This window comes from Triturus cristatus, chromosome 3_2, assembly GCF_964204655.1.
Source record: "Triturus cristatus chromosome 3_2, aTriCri1.1, whole genome shotgun sequence".
NCBI lineage: Eukaryota > Metazoa > Chordata > Amphibia > Caudata > Salamandridae > Triturus > Triturus cristatus.
In genome coordinates, this window is record NC_140584.1 from 1,085,570,516 (window position 1) to 1,085,589,947 (window position 19,432).

Sequence of the window (19,432 nt, forward strand, 5' to 3'; positions counted from 1 at the left end):
TAAGTACACGAGGTAAATAAATAGGTTAGCGCAGGCGGGCTTTGAAAGAGAAGCTATGTACACCCATGCATTACTGATAGATTCTGTCTACAGGATCTTGCATTGGGGATAGTGGGCGTGTCTCTGTAAACAGTGCTGAAATCCGGCCATCGGCAGACGTGGCAACGACTTGTTTTAACAAACCAGTTTTCATGGCCCGGTTCATGTATCAAGAAGCAGTCCGCGGGCCGAACGGGTGGAGCACAGATCAATAGTTTGCCAAATGTGTCGCATTGTTGAGCGTACTAAAAAAGAACAAGCTGTCCCCATTACGCACAAAGCAGTGTGTTTATTTTAGCATCGCGCTTTCACTTTAAGTGAAAATGAAAGCACGATGTTAAACAAGCCTCATCTCTGGTCTTTACCGCCCCATAAAGATAATAAAGTGCTTTGCGACAGACGCAAAGCAGGCCACCGAGTCCGGCTCGGAGGCGAAAGGGCATCTACAGAAAACCCTCATTTCCAATGGCAGGCCACCGTTTAGCATAAACGGTGACGCCAGCCAATGGAAATGAGGGGCGAGGTTTAAAGTCCTTTTCAACAATAAATCTCACGAGGCGAGCAGCGCATGCACTGCCAGCCACGCGAGACCTAAAAAGGAAGAAAGTACTAATATGCAAGAGGAGAGTTCTGGACACAACCACTAGATTGCGGAATTATGAACAGCATGTAAATCCAGAAAAGATTCACGCTGCAAACTATTCCTCTTGTTATAGATGAATACAACTAGAACTGGATGCATTGCAGAATCCTTTTTATTTCAACGAGTGAGAGGAATATATTTGATCTTTTAAGGTTTGTGGAAACTCCATGTTTTTTTTGCCTTGTAAAATAATTTGAACCTCTTCTTTCAGAAGCTGCTGGTGCATACAAGAGATCTGGTTAAATATTACTCGGTAATCACAGCCTTTTAATGGTTGAAAATGGATGTAAACCTACACACTAACTTATTTCCCCTTTTAACAGTGGAATACGGAGAAGGAAGCAGGATATTTTGTAAATGGAGCGGAGAAGGCTGTTCCTATAGCCACTGGGCGACTAACTTACAGAGGATAAAACTAACTTTTACCATAAAATTGCCAGAAGGGACCTCAAAAAGGTTAGGGCTGTCACTTGTCAATGGTTTTGCTACTTAAGTGCTTTGTCCCTCTTAAACCAGCAGAGAGACTGATGAAAGTAGATTTATAGACTGTGAAATCTGCTCTTCTACGACCTTCCAAACATAATTTTAGCCAGAATATGTTATAAAATTAGCCCTATTTATACACTTTTTTCTGACAACCACGTCTATCTTATCAGGGATCACACATCCAAAGATATACAGTTAGTTGATGGGAGGGAATCCTCCCTCAACTTCCTGTAGGAACTGTACCCCAACAAGTTGTCACTATTTTCCCTTTGTATTTACTATCCTTTAAAAGATCTTTAAAAATAAAAAAAACAACCACCCTGCGGTGGGTTGGTGAAATTTCTCTTTTACATTCTATAATATAATTTTTGACAGGATGCATTGTTGTGTGCGCAATTGGAAATTCATTAGTGTTTGTAGATCCTAGACATGACGACCGCTGTGACTGGTGACACAGAGCTAATTTATAAACATAGCTGCAACATGCAACTAAATCAATAAAAGATTTTAAACAAAAGACAAGTCTGCTTTCTTAGTGCTACACACTGCCAAAGGAAGAAACCTCCAGATCGTTCAGATGTTAAAGTTTGAAGCTGTGTTTTTTATTCACAAACATTAATGGCACACTCCTAGCATAACCACTGCCTCAAATGCACTGGTACAGAGAGAGATGAACAACATGAATCATATCTGAAAGCGACAGATATCCATACCACAACTCTAAGATGAGTACAAGTAACTGTTTGCAAAAACTTACTTTGCAGCTGTTTCTTCATCATATTTTGTTTTCAGGTCAAATAATTCCGACTGGGTTTTCTCCAAAGCTAAAAGCATACAAAGTCAAAAAGTGGGTTATGCACAGAAATAAGGTGAACAATACTGCATACATCAACCACTAGTTAAAAGAAGAGCTCATGGGACCTGGCACAAAAAGCAGGGAAGAAAATGGTCTTCAATTATCTGATCCAACGTTTAGAATTGCTATTCAGATTGCCATTGCTATTAAGATGTTGAATAATTACGGATTACTCGGTAATTACTATCCCTAGGAGACACCAGTAAGCAGCATCCCTGCGCCTCTTCCAAAAAAATTACAATTCCAAAATCAAACTAGTTAAAGTACCAAAAGAATTTATTTCCGAGCTGAGGTGTTAGTCTATGTGTATGAAATGACCATATAGGAACTGTACCCCAACAAGGTACCAGAGCCCACCTTAATTTTATGATTATATTAAGCACTCAATATAAATGCGATTGGAAAACAAGAAAACACAGTTTACGTTTTAAATGTTCTTGTCTATATTTCCCACTCCAAAGGTTATTTTCCAGAGTGAAGCACAAAATAATGGGGTGCTAAGTTTTAAGGGGGGGGCTATGGATGTGTTGTCATTGTGGTGTGAGGATTCACATCATGAAGCCGCAATGAAGAGAGGATAGGCTGAAGGTTGACTGTGGAACATGGGTTCTTTCCATTAATTTGTACCGCAGGAAATCTGTTTCAAACTGCAAAATGTGAGGACAGTTTGTAAAGTTTCCTCTAGGTCAGTTATGTAGACAAACTATGCACGGTTTAAAGCAGAACAGAATACACAAACACAAAAGGAGGGAAATGCAACCCAATGCTAAAGTTGGCACTAAATAACAGTAAAAATAAATGATATTCAAAACTGGCAATGAAGAAGACCCATAAATAAGTAATTTTCTACAACAGGAATTTTCGAATCTTAATCAGGGAGAGAGCAATAAGAACAAGGACAGTATCACCTACACGTTTCACTGCAGGTACTAGGCCTTCGTTAGGACAAATAAGCAGCCACAGCTCTTACGTTACACGAGTGTGCCCTTGCCAGTTCCCTCCTTAAAACAAATGTCTGATTGCTTTATTCTGATGACAGGCTGATAACTAAGCTACATTTATTTACTTAGACTTTCAGTTAACTGAACGTATGACGGAATCAGTTACAAACTGATTTCATCTGCTAACTGAATTTTTGATGGCATCCGTTACAAAAAGTGACATTTCATCAAAGGACAATAGTCATTGGGCATTAGACAGATATCAAAATTTGGGCTACATAAAGTTTGAAGAGTAAATAAGCCAACCTGACTAGGGTGAAGGCAAGAAAGATCATAACAGAAAAATCATGTCTTTATGAGATGGTCAGCGGGAAAGAGAAGTAGGTTGATATAGCTTTTGCGGTTTTGCATTTTTCTGCGGGTTGCATACACTACATTTTACAGACATATAGAAGAGGGCATTGTCATTTGTAGAATATTGGGAGGTGAGGTGATTAGGAACTGAAGACCTCACCATCAGTCTTAAAATCGGAATTAACCCTGGGAGACCTTACTGGGCACGTCATTCTACAAAACATACCCTCTTGTAAGATTTTTAAGGCATTAGACACTATGATTTAGTTCCATGAGTCAACAGTGGAGCCTTATGAGTACCTTTGTTCATTTTAATCTATTGCAACAATTACCAAAGTGTGGTTTGGGTCAATGTTCGCACCTGCTTTATTATAGACAACAGTCACTATTAAAGAAATGCACTCAATTTAATGTGCCAATTTGGCCAGTGGTGCTATGTTTGATATGGGTAGATGTCTTGGTCTAGCTCCAAACGATAAGGCGTTGACTTCACTCCTGGATGGCATTTTGCTCGGGGTTTCCAGGGAAGGGCAAGGACAAGGACTGAAGGACGGTGGTGTTTGCACTACTGACTTGCCTAGCTCATCAGCTTGCTGAGCATAACTAGACGTGCAGTGCTGTAGAGGACTTTGCTTTGTAATATTCTCAATACCAGCGCTCTTTATAAACACTGAATTAAAATGTCAGTAGGCAAAGTAGCTCAAAGTGCGAGTAACACAGCAACAAACATGAATGCTATGAACCAGCAGTTGCGGAATTTCTACATATTCAAAAGAATGCAATATTTGCGTGCACAATACATGTATCTGGCTAAACAAAACTTTAAGACTCACCAGCCACAAACTCTTTATGCCTTAACCAAGCAGAGTTAAAATAAAAATGCCAAACCTGTTTGCAGAGTTTGAATTTTGTTTTCAGCTTCGTCAAGCTTTGAGGATGTAGATAATTGTGTCTCTTGAAATTTTCTATATTCACACAAAAACAAACAACAACAAAAAACAATCAGGGTTTGGAAATATCTTTCAACCAAGGCTTATTACTGATATTTACCACTCCATCTGCAATCACATATAACACAAGTAATTATAGCGGACAGACGCAGTTTCAGCTATCAAAACGGCAGCAAAACACCATCTATCACTCTCGCCATTATTTACAGAACATTTCATCTAACAGAGCAATGCAGTTATTGAATAACACAAATAGTGCCTGTTCGCCTACCTCTCTTTTTCTGCAAAGTCATTTTGTAACTTTTGTTCTTTCTCGAGAGCTATATTCTCTGCTTGGGCCTTCAGAGTCTGTTCATATTCTCTAATTTTCTCTTTAAGTGCTTTGATTGTAACCTCTGCAGACAAACAGTGAAGAAGATGGTTTACTTTACATAACTCCGTGTAGTGCTGTCACAAACGTCTGCTGGTCTCTGCAGACCACTGCGCTTTAAGCTTCAGCTTCTGAACCGCGACAGAAAATCCATGGCTACGAGTCCCTTCAGAAAACTGTTACACCCTAAATGTTCAACTGAAATTTAAACCTTTCATTCAGACAGATCAATGGATTTTTGTTGGGAAACGTAGCTAGTATTTCTATAGCACAATTAAAATTAAAGAAAAAAACAAAATATAATTTTATTGACTACGTTCCAATCATCCCAGTATGCAATGGAGATGAATGAAGATGCCGGGATGGGTTTAGGTAGGTACACATCTGAGCATAAACCTGATTATTTACAGTAATGTTTGCACATCAAGCTGACAGGCATACAAACACTTTCCCCGTGGCACCAAAGGTACAGTTGTATGTAACAAACTGGTCACTGAAAATGCAGCATTTATACTTTGAGTGACTTTAAATAAATGCATCGAAATAATATTGTTAAGGTGGTGATAAATTCACACAAACGAACTGTGAAACATGCACATAGCGCATACAGGAAATCCCACAGTTGGCTCCCAACTCATGGTTTCAATCCCCCGCCCTACAAAACTTGAGATCAGCTTCAGGTTTTTGTACCAGATCTCACTTTAGAACTCTAACGTTATGGAACGCCTCATGATACTCTTTGCAGTGAAATTCATGGAGTACAAAGAAATATATGAATTGCATTATATATATATATATATATATATATATATATATATATATATATATATATACATACATACATACATACACACACACACACACACACACACACACACACACACACACACACACACACATTCTGTTATTTGTTTCTTTGCCAGGTTATGATTCTTTGTCCGGTCATAAGACATATTTTTCTACCTTCATCAACTTTACTGTTGCAAACATTAGATCCTGCCAAATTCCACAAGATCTGCAACCAATAATGGGTATACCACTCCTTCACTGTTCCATGCAGTCTTGAATAAAGTGCCAAGTATATGAATAGTGCCTTTATTGCCAACATACCCATTACCTCTTCCTCACTAAGACAAAGACAAATGGTAAACTGGAATTCCTTTGTAGAAATACAACATTTTCTCTTTTGGAGGATAAGGCATGCTTCTTTGGTATCTATCATGGCTCCTACAAAAAATCAAAGCCATCTTACTTACCACATCTGCAGCCTTGGAGGCAAAAAAATACTCAACAACTCCTCAGACACAGGAACTTTTCACTCTGTACTCCAAGTCAGGTCCCCTTCATGAAACCAACAGAACCTCACTTCATGAGACCTAGCTAAAAACACACAGATGTCTAATGGTAGACTTCTAGGAAAAGTAACTGGAAAAAAGTAGCATTCTTCCAGGTCTTGATAAAAAGAACAATTAACTGCCAATCATCAAAAAAATCTGTCTCTATAGCCATCTCGGATTATCAAAATGGAGAGGTGCCCCCATTTCTGCTGAACCTATCAGCATCTTGGGACACAGTCTATCACAAGACTCTACTACTAATGCTAAAAAAGTTTACCATATAAAGAGTATCCGAAAGTAAATCTCCTAACTCCAAGAAAGGCAACGTTTCATCTCAATTCCACTTTTCACTGCACACCATGGAGTTCAACAAGGCTCATTTACTAAAGCCTGTCCTATTCAGCCCTTACCTTATCTCTATTCCATAAAGAAGTAACATTACATGAAAATAATCTTTCGCACATGACGTCCCTGTACACTTCTTGACTCAACTTGGTTTCCACGACAAACAAAACATTCTTTTAAATGTTCTTCAGAAGAAACTCTCAATGGGTTATTCACATCAGCACTAACGTTGCCCATAATCAAAAATCCACAGATCCATATTTATTAATACATTACACATGTCAGCAATAGTACAACAAACAATTTCATATAACTTTTCCCCCTTTTTCTAAACCTATGCATTAGCATACAACCCCCTGATCTCATTCATTCCTTAAGGGAACTGCTGTTACCGAAGATAAGCAGATTTTTCTTCGGGTTCCTTGCCTAATGAATGATTCCAAACAGTACATCCCTGGGAGATGGGAACGATCAGCGCTGGGTAGCCAAGCAAGAAAAAAGGTACAGAGGGTATTAATAAAACGCACTACTGGGCTTCACATAGTCTGAATATTGTGCATACCATCATAATTAGTAACCAATTCACATCATAAAAAAAAAACAAGCTTCCGTCAATCAGGTTTAAGCCTCGAAAAATCCACTCGCCCCCTCGCAATTGCAAGTGAAATTTTAGCAGGTCGGGCTATGTTTTAGCACTTACTCAACCCTGCTGGCAAGTAAACTTAAGCTGGAAGAAACAGGTGTTCTTTTTGTTCAGAAAGTGAATGAACAATTAAAACACCTTTAAATCTTGTTTTATCTTGACACATTTGCCAACTGCTCAAAGACAGAGGCCAAATGACAGTTTGTCTTTTTACTAATTGTTGATCACGTGTTCCTGGAAAATGGTGTTTACTTTTCTTTCTCTTTTTACAGTTAATGCTTTTTGTCAAGTGAGCTATTTGAAAATAATTGTGAAACAAAATGCAGTAAAATGTCATTTTCTTTCTCTAAAACAACATTTGAAAAGCTTGTAAATGAGTAGTACAAGTAGATCAGAAATTATGAAAGAACCTTTTTTTGTAATTCAGAATTGTGATGCAAACAAAGATTTAAATTGGAGGAAAACAAATCCGGACACTTTACTTGGTGATGTGCAAATGACAAATATTTGCAGAAACTTTATTTCCAAAAATTGTACACTATATAGTTTTAAAACCACATGTCAGTGACAAATTCTGTGGCCATTCAAATGCAAAATCTGCAGATTGCAAATAACAGGGGGCTGCCACTTCATGCTTTTGTTATGTATTTATTAAAAGTGATAGTTTTTAAACATGATGTGAGAGACATTCCTGGCCAAGCCCTGATGACAATGCATTTAATGAATTAAGAGGCAAGCCTGCAGTCAAGTGCATTTTATATGTGGCTAGATTTGCATTCTATATGGAGCTAATGTTTAGTCAAATAAATCACACAAGAGCATTTTCTGTACAGCAGACGTGCTGACCGTGCGTATTTGAAGTTGCTCTCATATGTGATAGAGAAGAAAAATGGCGTCTCAGTGAATTAAAATACTTGCCCAGGATCACATAATTTGAAACCAGTTTATGGGTCAAGAGCATTATAATTATGTCGAGTAGATTATTACACTAAACCTGCATGTCTAGTAACATTTTTTGGATTTTTGGAGAACTGAGGTTGCAGCACCCAGTTTATCACTCCCCTTAAGGGCTACCATACTCCACATTTTTAAGCACAAGTGTGAATAATAACGGGTAATCTAGAAATAGTGAGGCTATCATTGGAGGAGGGTGGATCGCATATAAATCTTTGAAAAATGCCAAAATTGAAAAACTACAATTACAGCTAAGTAAATCCTTTCCTTCTTCTGTCTTGGATCTTTCATAGATTCATATGCGTAAATCATAGTAGTAAGCAGTTGAACAATAAGTACATTTGTATCCTCACCATACATCAAAAAGCTGTAAGTGGTCAGAAATAAATAAGTATATGAGGCTCACTTTACTGGAAAAGATGCTTTAAAACTGCTTGACCCACTGCTGCAGTGTTTTGTAGTGAGGAGTCCAAACAGCAACGTTTGGTAAATGTGTCTATTCTTCAAATTATCTGCTCTACGAATGTCTTATACAGAAACACCAGCAAAAAGAGCATTAGATGTAGAGTCTTAGAGTCCAATGTGCTCTCACTGATTCTGTTAGAGGTCTACCTGCTTTATTATGGCGAAAAAACTATGACTGCATAAATCCAATGTGATATGTTCTGTTTTGAGAGAGCAGGACCTTTACAACCTGAGCGACTCGCTGGCCACCTTCTTCCATCGCAAGATCGCAGACATCCACGACAGCTTCAACAACACGACCGCCCCGACAACCACTGAGACCTCCGCCCCCACGATCACCATCTGCACCAACCGCTTGCTCTCCTGGACCAACACCAATGACGACGACACCATCAAGATCATGAACACCATCCACTCCGGATCTCCGTCAGACCCTTGCCCACACCACATCTTCAACAAAGCCAGCACCGCCATCGCACCCCATCTCCGGAAAGCCATCAACATCTCCTTCGAGACAGCAACCTTCCCGGGGGGCTGGAAGTACGCCGAGATCAACGCCTTACTCAAGAAACCCAAGGACCTCAAGAACTTCCGGCCCATCTCCCTGCTCCCGTTCCCGGTGAAGGTCATCGAGAAGATGGTCAACAAATAACTGACCCGCTACCTCGAGGAGAACAGCATCCTGGACCCGTTCCGCAGCAACCACAGCACCGAAACTGCCCTCATCACCGCCACCGATGACATCAGGACCCTGCTAGACAACGGAGAAACCGCGGCCCTCATCCTCATGGACCCGTCAGCAGCCTTCGGCACGGTCTGCCACCGCACATTACGAACACGCCTCCACGACGCTGGGATCCAAGAGAAGGCCCTGGACTGGACCACCTCCTTCCTCTACGGCAGAACACAGAGCGTCCGCCTCCCCCCCTTCCGATCCAAAGCCACCGATATCATCTGCGGCGTACCCCAGGCCTCATCCCTCAGCACCAACGCTGTTCAACATCTACATGGCACCGCTCGCCCACATCGCCCGACTACACGGCCTCAACATCATCTCCTACGCCGATGACACCCAGCTGATCCTCTCCCTCACCAAGGACCCCCACACCGCCAAAATCAACCTCCACGAAGGAATGAAGGCCGTCGCCGAATGGAGGAACAGCCAACTGAAGCTGAACTCGAACAAGACGGAGGTCCTCATCCTCGAATCCACCCCTTCGGCCTGGAACGACTCCTGGTGGCCGACCGCACTGGGAACAGCTCCAACACCCACCGACCACGCACGCAACCTAGGGGTCATCCTCGACTCCACCCTCTCCAAGCAGGTCAACGACGTCTCTACCTCCTACTTCAACACCCTCCGCATGCTCCGCAAGATCTACAAGTGGATCCCCAACGAAACAAGAAGAACGGTCACCCAGGCCCTCGTCAGCAGCAGGATGGAATACGGAAACGCCCTCTACGCAGGAGCCTCAGCCAAACTCCTGAAACGGCTTCAACGCATTCAGAACGCCTCTGCACGCCTGATCCTCAACATCACTCGCCGCAGCCACATCACACCCCACCCGATAGACCTGCACTGGCTCCCCGTCAACAAGAGAATAACCTTCAAGCTCCTCACCCACACACACAAGGCACTCCATAACACCAGACCAGCATACCTCAACAGCCGACTCAGCTTCTACACCCCCACCCGCTAGCTCCGCTCCGCCGACCTCGCCACAGTCCCCCGCATCCGAAGAGCGACGTCCGGCGGCAGATCATTCTCCCACCTCACCGCCAAGACCTGGAACACCCTCCCCATCCACCTACGGCAGACCCAAGGCCTGCTATCCTTCAGAAGACTCCTCAAGACCTGGCTTTTCGAGCTGTAGCAGCATTCCCCACCCCCCAGCGCCTTGAGACCCTCACAGGTAAGTAGTGCGCTTTACAAATGATATGATTGATTGATTGATTACAAGAAGTGCCAGCTGCTACCAACAACTGGTCTGTCTACCTAAAGGTACTCGTTATAAGTCTTTGGGGTTCTAAAAGAAAGTTTTAAATACCAATGGTCATTTAAATTAAATGATGATGGACTTTTAAGAATAAACCTGGGTATTTGCATAAAACTAATCGATCAACCCTGAATCCCTGATCATATTTCTCTACCTCCAGTTCCACACCAAAAGAGTCAGCTGCTGTCTTTACCATCAAGTGGTATGTTGAAAGGTCTTGAGGGGTATACATCTATCTTCACTGGAGAAACTGCCTCGCACAAGGTCTCTTCCTCTGATATGCGGAACCTTACTTGTACTGAGTATGTATGTGTAGAAGTATACACCTCTTCACTCACTCCTCTTCCCTGTTTTATATCCTTCTATGTTTTCTCCTGCTTTGTAGCTCCTGTGCTGGCTGCTTAATACCTGGGTTATTTCTGTGGTGCTATAGTTTCCCCAAAGGCGTTCTTTCTCTCTCAATAAGCTTTGTATCTCAGTCTCAAATGGCCTTTTCTACCTCTCAACCTCAGCGATGTCTAAGGTCGTAATATACCCCAGAGACTTTCTTGGGGGGGATGCCTGCTCCTCCTTCTCCCTTTGCAACGTGGATAAGATGTCCTTCGGCAGATCCTTACTAATGCTTTCCTCTTACCCAGCTGGATTTGAAGTCTCTCTGTAGGTCCTCTGACTGCAGGTGTTTTGGGAATCGAGTGCTTGCTCTTTTATGATTTTAGAATATCGCGACACCTTCTTAGGCGATAACCTTGTCTTAGGACACCTTCGATAGCTGTTGCGCATGTGGCACTATATATTTAGGGCATTGTCTATGGTGTTCACAATCTCACAAGAAACATCCCTGAGGTTGATGTCTCTATGTTACCCCTGAGCTTCATTTTTGGGGATCTTCTATGAAATTCATGGGAGCAATCTCGATGCACCTCTGTGTTAAACGGTGGAAGTAAATAATCTAAGACTGTGAGCACCCACATGGGCATTTGAGGGATTACGGTCTATGTCATTGAAGGGCTGTGCCTATGTAGCACCCTCTCACTAAGAAACATTTCACAGCAAAAACAGTTCAGAATCCAATCACTAGATGGTGGAATTGCGCAAAGCATGTGAATATAGTAAGCATTTCATTCTGCAAAAGTACAGAAGCCATTAGAATCCCCTGAGAAATGGAAAATAACGGTGGGAATTGGTGCTTCTGCATGAATTGCAGAATCTTTCTGTACATTTCACCTGATATTAGTGGACAAAACGTCTGGGTGAAAACAAAAAAATTGGGACTCTTGCAATTCCCAGTAATTTGGCTGGTAATCCCATTACTGTCCGAATCGGGAATTACAGGCCTTCTGTAATCGGGCCTCTTGTCTTCTACGGCATTCTTTGAGCGCATCCAGACCTAGATAGAGGGAGAACACACACCCCTACAGCTTAAGGCTGATCAAACTTGTTCGGTGATCAAACTTGTTCCAGAGCTCATCAGCAAGGCATTGACTCCCCTTTTCAATGGAATGTTTGAATCGGGGCATTTCCCTAATACATGGAAAACAGCATCAATTCTCCCATTACTCAAAAAATACAACCTCGATCATAAGGACCCCAACAACTACCGGCCAATTTCCTCTGCCAGCAAAAATGATCAAAAAAGCAAAGAATATCCAACTCAGCACCCATCTCCGACTAAGGAACTCATAGGATTCCACTCAATACGGATTCAGGGCCGAGCATAGTACAGAATAAGCATTGATAGGGACCAACGAGGTAATGCAGCACTTATCATGCTGGACCTCTCCGCTGCCTTCGATACGGTCCATCATGACATTTTGATGGACCAGCTATCAGACTGTGGGGTAGTAGGCAAGGCCTGGAACCTCCTAAAATCCTTCCTTACAGAAAGGATTCAAACCATGGACCTTGATAAAGTTCGGTCACAACAGTTTTCCCTGCCATGTTGAGTGCCACCGGGGTCCTCCCTTAGCCCCACACTTTTTAATGTCTATGTGACACCCTTGGCCGCACTGAATAGATCCTTTGGTTTCCAGCTGACGTCCTACGCAGACGACACGCAAATAGTGATGTCACTATGTCCTGGACAAGAGACAGAAAAAGGGAACAAGTTCCACGACTGCATGAAAGCTGTCAGGCTGTGGATGACAATGAATTGCTTGAAGTTGATGTCAAGCAAAACAGAGGTCCTCATATTTGGCAGCAATGCCAATTTTTGGACACCAAAATGGTGGCCAGAAGAACTAGGGACGCTCCCGGAGCCAACTAGGAAAGCAAAAAACCTAGGAGTCTAAATTGACAACAAACTGACTTTTGAAGACCAGGTGAACTCAGTTACCTCCACAAGTTTCCATCTTCTTAGGATGAAACAGAAAATTATGTCCTTCTTGCCGGCAGACAGCCACAAGGTAGTGATAACATCTCTGATTTTATCCCGGGTGGACTATTGTAATAGTTTATACCTAAACCTGCAAAAGAAACACCTAAACAGGCTTCAACTTGTGCAGAACGCAGCAGCAAGACTTTTGACAGGAACATCAAAATTTGTATCAATAAAAAAAAAGGAATAAAACAGCTGCATTGGCTCCCTGTCAAACAGCGGATTCAATTCAAATCATTGTGCACAGTTTTCAAGGCCCTCCATGGAAGAGGTCTTGAACATCTAAAACAGTGCTTTAAATGGTATGCTCCAAAGAGAGCACTCCGATCGACAGGAGCAAGATTAGTGGTAGTACCCACGTTTAAAAAAGTAGGGGGGGGGGGGGGGAGTTTCACTACTTACGCTAGGGCCTGGAATGAGCTTCCTTAACACCTCAGGAACACCACAGAGATGTTAACATTTAGGAAAGGACTTAAAACATGGCTTTTTACCTCCTAGGCTAACTCACACCCTGACAATCGGAAGGCAGCATGCAGCACCAGGACACCTTTGGGTAATCGTTGTGCTTAAGAAATACAATCACCATAACATAACATAAGGCCAGGACAAAAGAACTGGCAGACTAGGTCCCACCATCCTAGCATCAAAACGCACAGAGCCTAGCTCTTAGCACTCCGATGAGGGGTTCGTCCTTAATGTCTAATGTATCAGCACTCTCACAAGCAATAAACAGGCAACTAGGGAGGTTGCAACTGTTCAGTACAGGTTTCCACTCTTTTCCTTTGTACTCATCTAGTTTCTTCTTAGTTTCTTGTTCTGCTCGCGTGGTTTCTTTCCTTGATAGGCGCCAGTGTTGTAAATTAAGTGAAGTGCTTGTAGCCAGTAGTATAAATTATAAGAATAGGTTTATTATCACTCTGTTACAGACAGTTCCAGTTAACTGGTAAGATGATAAGTAAGCTGTTAAGCTGAAGTTTCTTGCCTCTCCCTCTTTTAACAACTCTGGTCGTTAAGGTAACTGTAGTTATTGATAAGAGGGAACATGAAGGCAATTCAGTAAAAACATGTGTTCTAGGACAGGGAACAGACCAACACCTGGAGATGCAATACATAAATATATATATCTGGGACAGAGAGACACCTACATACACAACTTGGAATGCTCACAAACCAAATTCACTAGAGTTGAACAAAACCATGCAAGTGATTACCGTGGTACAAACACAATCACTGCATCTCCAACCATGTTCAGAATCCAAAACTAGCCTTATATTGAAGGGCAAAACTAGGGAATGAGATACCACATCAAAGACCAATGAACTATGTCCAACACCCAGTAGATAAAACAGACTTCAAAAAGCTAGCATGATTATAAGCATCCAAGTCATCCCAGGAATCAATTTTTGGAAGATCCTGAAAGAAAGCTATGGTACACAGTGTCATAGGAACAAGGTGATAATAACACGCACCACAGCTCAACAATAAGCATCCCTTCTGCTACATGCTCGCACAATATAGCGGTCAATCGCAGGACCAGCCCCTATCAATACTACCAAGCTAATAATTAGTTAGCATGTTGAGAGGTAAGTATTGCACATGGTAATCGCAAACAAGACTAAGTGAGGAAGGAGGGGGCATGTGAAACAGTCCTAGCTAGATGTCAGATGGAAATGGCTAACTTCAGGAAGGAGCATACATCCTGTGATTTAATCAGATAAGCTCAAAAGTCCACACATAACTGCAAATAATGTAAATTTATGCCATGCAAAGTTCAAATCTAGTAAATTCATTTTCATATTACTTCTAATTAAAATCTTTAATGGTTTAATTTTCTGTAAAAAGCCTGAAACTGCAAGAAAAATAATCTATTTTGACTGACCTTGATTTTTTACTTCAGCAAATTCCTTGTTATATTCTTCTAACGTTTCTCTAAGTTTCTGGTTCTCTGTTTCAATATCGTGCATGCGTTGAACCTTCAGCTGAAGCTGTTGTCCCAGATCTAAGGCAGGAGCAGGATCTAATGAAGCAAAAACATTAATGTATGCTTGCAGTAATGTAAGCTTGCAGTAAAGATTGAAACTTCTCTTTAGAAGACACTTTTTGGGCAAGGACTACAAATTACAAGCAACACAATAGTAAATTAGAAAATTGTCAAAACAGTATACGAAAAAAATATTACGACTGTTTAGTCATGTTTGCCTCCCTCCACAATCGCACACGGTATGACCGGAAAGTTTCTTTTAAATCTATCACCCTTCCTAATCTTCTTCCGTCACTCTTTTCTGGCTAGGGTGGGAAACATATTAAATGGCTATAGACATCAACATGGAACCCAAGATGGGAAGATCACAGTCCTGCTTTCTTAATTAAGAAAACCGGGATGAATCCCACACAATTCCCTTTTTCACTTACTTTCTATCTATTCCTACATGTCTCCCCTGTTTCTTCTCCTGGGCCTTGCCCTTGGTAAGGCAACACTGGTCAGAAGACAGAGATTTTACCATATTACGGGCAAAGTGCAACCAGAAAACTGCAAGGCCATTAACCACGGCCATCAAGCTCTATATGAAGTATACAGCATCCATAGGGTGGCCTCTAGCAATGCACAAACCCACCTGCCGCCTCTGGTGTAACAAGGAGTTAGGGACGGGGAAGAGGTAGTACAATAAGCCCCAGTCCCTGTGCTTTTTAGGGCCCATGGTCAGTCAGCAAAATTCTATTATATATCTGTAATTGCAAGAAAATCTGCCTTCTTCATTACTCTGGAGGCAGATTATTAGCCATACTACTCGATGGCACTGGATGCTATCCCTGAAGTTTATTTGTTTTAAACTTTGAAACAAGTGTTCATGACACCTGATCAAAACAGAAGTTACAAGAGAGCCCTGCATGTGTTCTGCATTACGTTTTTGACACAAACTTTGTAAAAACCTCTGAGAAGCCTTTCTAATGTAATGCAAGATGTGCACTCTCCACATCATGGCTCAGAGTAGTGTAATTTTGTGGTTTGGAATGGTCAACTAGTCGCAGGACATAGGTCTAGGACATGGAATAGGAAATATCTGGCATACTCTCACTTCCAGCACCCTGGGTTCTGATCTGCTTCAACTCACAGCGACCATGATGTAGAAAAGGTTACTCCGGTTACAGTTGGCCTAACTAGATAAAGTTAATGAGAGACTCAACAACGTGGATTCTCGCTATGGAGCTCTTCCTGCCTCGGGCAGGGATATTACATATCTACGGCATAAGTTCACAGACCTGGAAGACTGAACACAGTACAAACAATTTTGCATTTATGGTGTCCCTGAGGGTGTGAAGAAAGAACTATCCTGCAGACGAGTGTCTCCAAGGACCCACTGCTCAATGAGGGATGTTGCATCTCCTTCACTACAGATTACTTCTTGATGACCTATATCAAAAGTAAGTAATTGCTGGCACTGAAGCCTCAAATAAGACCTCATACACCCCTAACATTTGCTGATTTGTTAGTGACAACTGACGGCAAGACCAAAAACATTTTTGAACTGGATGATCTGGAGTCCTTCTTAGATATTCTAGTCACAGTGGAGGAAAAACTAGACATGGTCCTAGCAGCTATGGAAAGGTCTCGGCCATCCCTTGAACACAAAATGTACACTGTAACAGACCATACCCTTTTGAGAGATGACCACTGCAAGCTTAATTACAGGGTTTGCTCATTGGATCAGGCAGTATCGTTGCTACAGCCACAGGTGTAGGAGGGGCAGTCACAAGTGCAAGCACCACAAAGCCAGATTTGAACACCAACAGATAGATCAGACGATGCTGAGGGGCACTCATGCAGGAACAACACCTGACGGAATCCCCGAGGTTGCAGAGGAGCAAGATACAGTGGCTTACCTCGAGACATGGCTCTGCAGCTTCACTCCAGCCTCTGCACCCACAGCCTTTTTCGTTTGATCGAACGTGCACATAGGGTACCCCCCTCAATATGATCCGCAAACAGCAGACAATGTCCTGTGATTGTTGTTACGTTTATTACGTAAATGTATGCAATGTGTACTTCTCCCCAACACCTGGGGGACGGGCCCCTCGTACATAGGGGAGGAGACGGTTACGGGCAGAGATTCCACAACATATTTAACACTGCACACACACCTAATAACGTGGGGGTTTCTGACTGCAGGAAATGGGGTAACGCACAAGTTACTTGTGTAACAATATATCTGTAAGAGACATTAGTTAGTGATAGATTCCTTACCTTACCCAGGCGTCAGACTGGATCCGGAAGGTTTTCATCAGCAGTACCCCTGCACGTCGGTAGGCGTCGTCGTACGGCTCCGCGTACGTCGCTGGCGTTGTAGCCGCTGAGAAGACTTCGTCAGAGCTACTTAGATGCGATCACGCGCGCTGACGTCAGTTCTGTACACAACTTTTCCGCGCCAAAAGCGCAGAGCCATGCCAGAGACCGACTACTGGTGCAATAGAGCTAGGGCCCTGAAAGGGATGACCTGAACCCTAGAGAACAGTTCGCAGAACGGGGAGGATGGGCGGGCGGTAAGGAATCTATCCCCAACTAATGTCTCTTACAGATGTATCATTACACAAGTAAGTAACTTGTGCATCTGAAAGAGACACGTTAGTGATAGATTCCTTACCTTAGAATACATACCCAAGCAATACCAACTCCGGTGGTGGGTCTGCAAAGTGAGATTACACCAGAAAGTCACGGAGAACTGATTGGCCAAAAAAGCCGTCTCTCCGGACCTGACTGTCAAGGCAATAGTGCTTAGTGAAAGTATGCAACGAGGCCCAAGTGGCCGCCTGACAGATGTCTTGCAGAGGGACACCACGTCCCAATGCTGTAGTAGCTGCTGTCGCCCTGGTAGAATAGGCGCTCAGCCCAACCGGAGGTGTCTTTTTGGCCAGAGAGTAACAGGCTTTAATGCACATGACAACCCATCGGGAGATAGTGCGCTTGTGCACAGCCCGGCCTTTCTTGGCGCCCACGTAGCCAACAAAGAGCTGGTCATCCACCTGGAACTGTTGTGTGCGGTTGAGATAGAATGAGAGCGCACGTTTTGGGTCCAGACGGTGGAGCCTCTCCTCTTGTCTTTAAGGGTGCGGAGGCGGAAAGAAAGTGGGCAGAGTTACAGTTTGTCCAAGATGAAAGGCAGAGCCTACTTTAGGTAGAAAGGAGGGTCGAAGTCGAAGCACAACCTTGTCCGGATGAATCGCTAGGAAAGGAGGTTTGCAGGAAAGAGCCTGAAGCTCACTCACCCACCGAGCGGAGGTGATGGCCACCAGGAAGACAGTTTTCAAAGTCAATAACCGCAAAGGACAGTTATGTAGAGGTTCAAAGGGAGCGCGCATCAGATATGTGAGAACCACGGTCAAGTCCCATTGAGCCATCACAAAAGGAACAGGAGGGAAAAGGTGAGTAATGCCTTTGAGAAATCAATTGACAACCGGGGACTTGAAAAGAGAGGGCTGATCAGGCAACCTAAGAAAGGCTGAAAGAGCAGAAAGGTAGCCCTTGATAGTGCCCAAAGCAGAGCCCTGCTGGGCCAAAGAAAGGAGGAACAATAGGACCACAGAAAGAGGGGCAGCAAGAGGATCAACAGATTTAGCTGTGCATCATGCCACAAATTTTTCCCACCGAGAGGCGTATACCGTTTTAGTGGAGGGACACCTGGCTGCCAGAATCGCATTACAGACATCGGGAGGCAAGTCAAATGGAATCAGCTGTTGCCGCTCAATCTCCACGCAAGGAGGTGGAGGGTGGACAGGTTCGGGTGGAGGACCGTCCCCTGTTGCTGCAACAGGAGATCCTCCCGAAGAGGCAGTCGGATCGGGGAAATCAACGCTCATACTGAGTAGCTCGGGATACCAAACTCTTCTAGCCCAGTCCGGTGCCACAAGAATGACTTGGGCCCAGTCGCGCCTGATCTTCTTCAGCACTCTGGGCAGAAGCGGTATAGGCGGAAAGGCGTACAACAGACCGCAACTCCACTCGTGACGAAAAGCATCGCCTAGCGAGTGCCGCCTTGGAAACTCCAAACGCCCAACTGCTGACATTGCGCGTTCTCTTCGGTGGCGAATAGATCTAACCATGGTTCTCCCCACTGCTGAAAGAGACCTTGCATCACCTCCGAGTGAAGACGCCATTCGTGATCCAACATGCACCTTCTGCTGAGTTTGGCCGCCCTGGCGTTTAGGGTACCTGCCAGGTGTTGAACCACTAAGGAAATGCCTTGACGTTCCAGCCACGTCCAGAGACGTAGACCCTCGTGACATAAGGTCCATGACCCCACCCCGCCCTGTTTGTTGCAGTACCACATGGCGGTGGTGTTGTCTGTGAACACCTGTACTACTCGTGGAGTAGTGTGGCTCACTGGTTAGAGGCGGCAGACCCGGAAGCAGAGGACGGCCCGGGACCAGGGTTCAATTCCCGACGCGGCAGGGTCGTGGACCAGGGCCAGCGGACTCGATAATTCTCGCCTCGGTGCCCATTCTAACCAGGGATCACACTCGGCAACTCTGGGCATTAGCTTGCCTCATCTCCACAACGGCCCCCCACATACGCCGGGGATGCCTGGTTTCACCTTGGAGATACCCAGGAGGGACCATCTCACAGGGATAGCCAGGACGGGTTCCCCAGCGGTCTACAGCGCCACGACGCCTCGGCAGCAGTGC

The 19,432-nt window shown here is 43.6% G+C and overlaps 1 protein-coding gene across 3 annotated transcripts in view; it reads right to left on the minus strand.

Moving 5' to 3' along the window:
• Positions 1 to 19,432, minus strand: part of CUX1 (cut like homeobox 1) — a 1,097,219-nt gene that overhangs the window by 775,593 nt on the left and 302,194 nt on the right. For all 3 annotated transcript variants that reach the window (XM_085649842.1, XM_085649843.1, XM_085649841.1), the window contains exons 5-8: positions 14,634 to 14,771; positions 4,541 to 4,664; positions 4,208 to 4,284; positions 1,926 to 1,992 (exon numbers count right to left, since the gene is read on the minus strand). In XM_085649842.1, the coding sequence (XP_085505968.1) occupies positions 1,926 to 1,992; positions 4,208 to 4,284; positions 4,541 to 4,664; positions 14,634 to 14,771 (406 nt within the window). The remainder of the gene's footprint in view (positions 1 to 1,925; positions 1,993 to 4,207; positions 4,285 to 4,540; positions 4,665 to 14,633; positions 14,772 to 19,432) is intronic.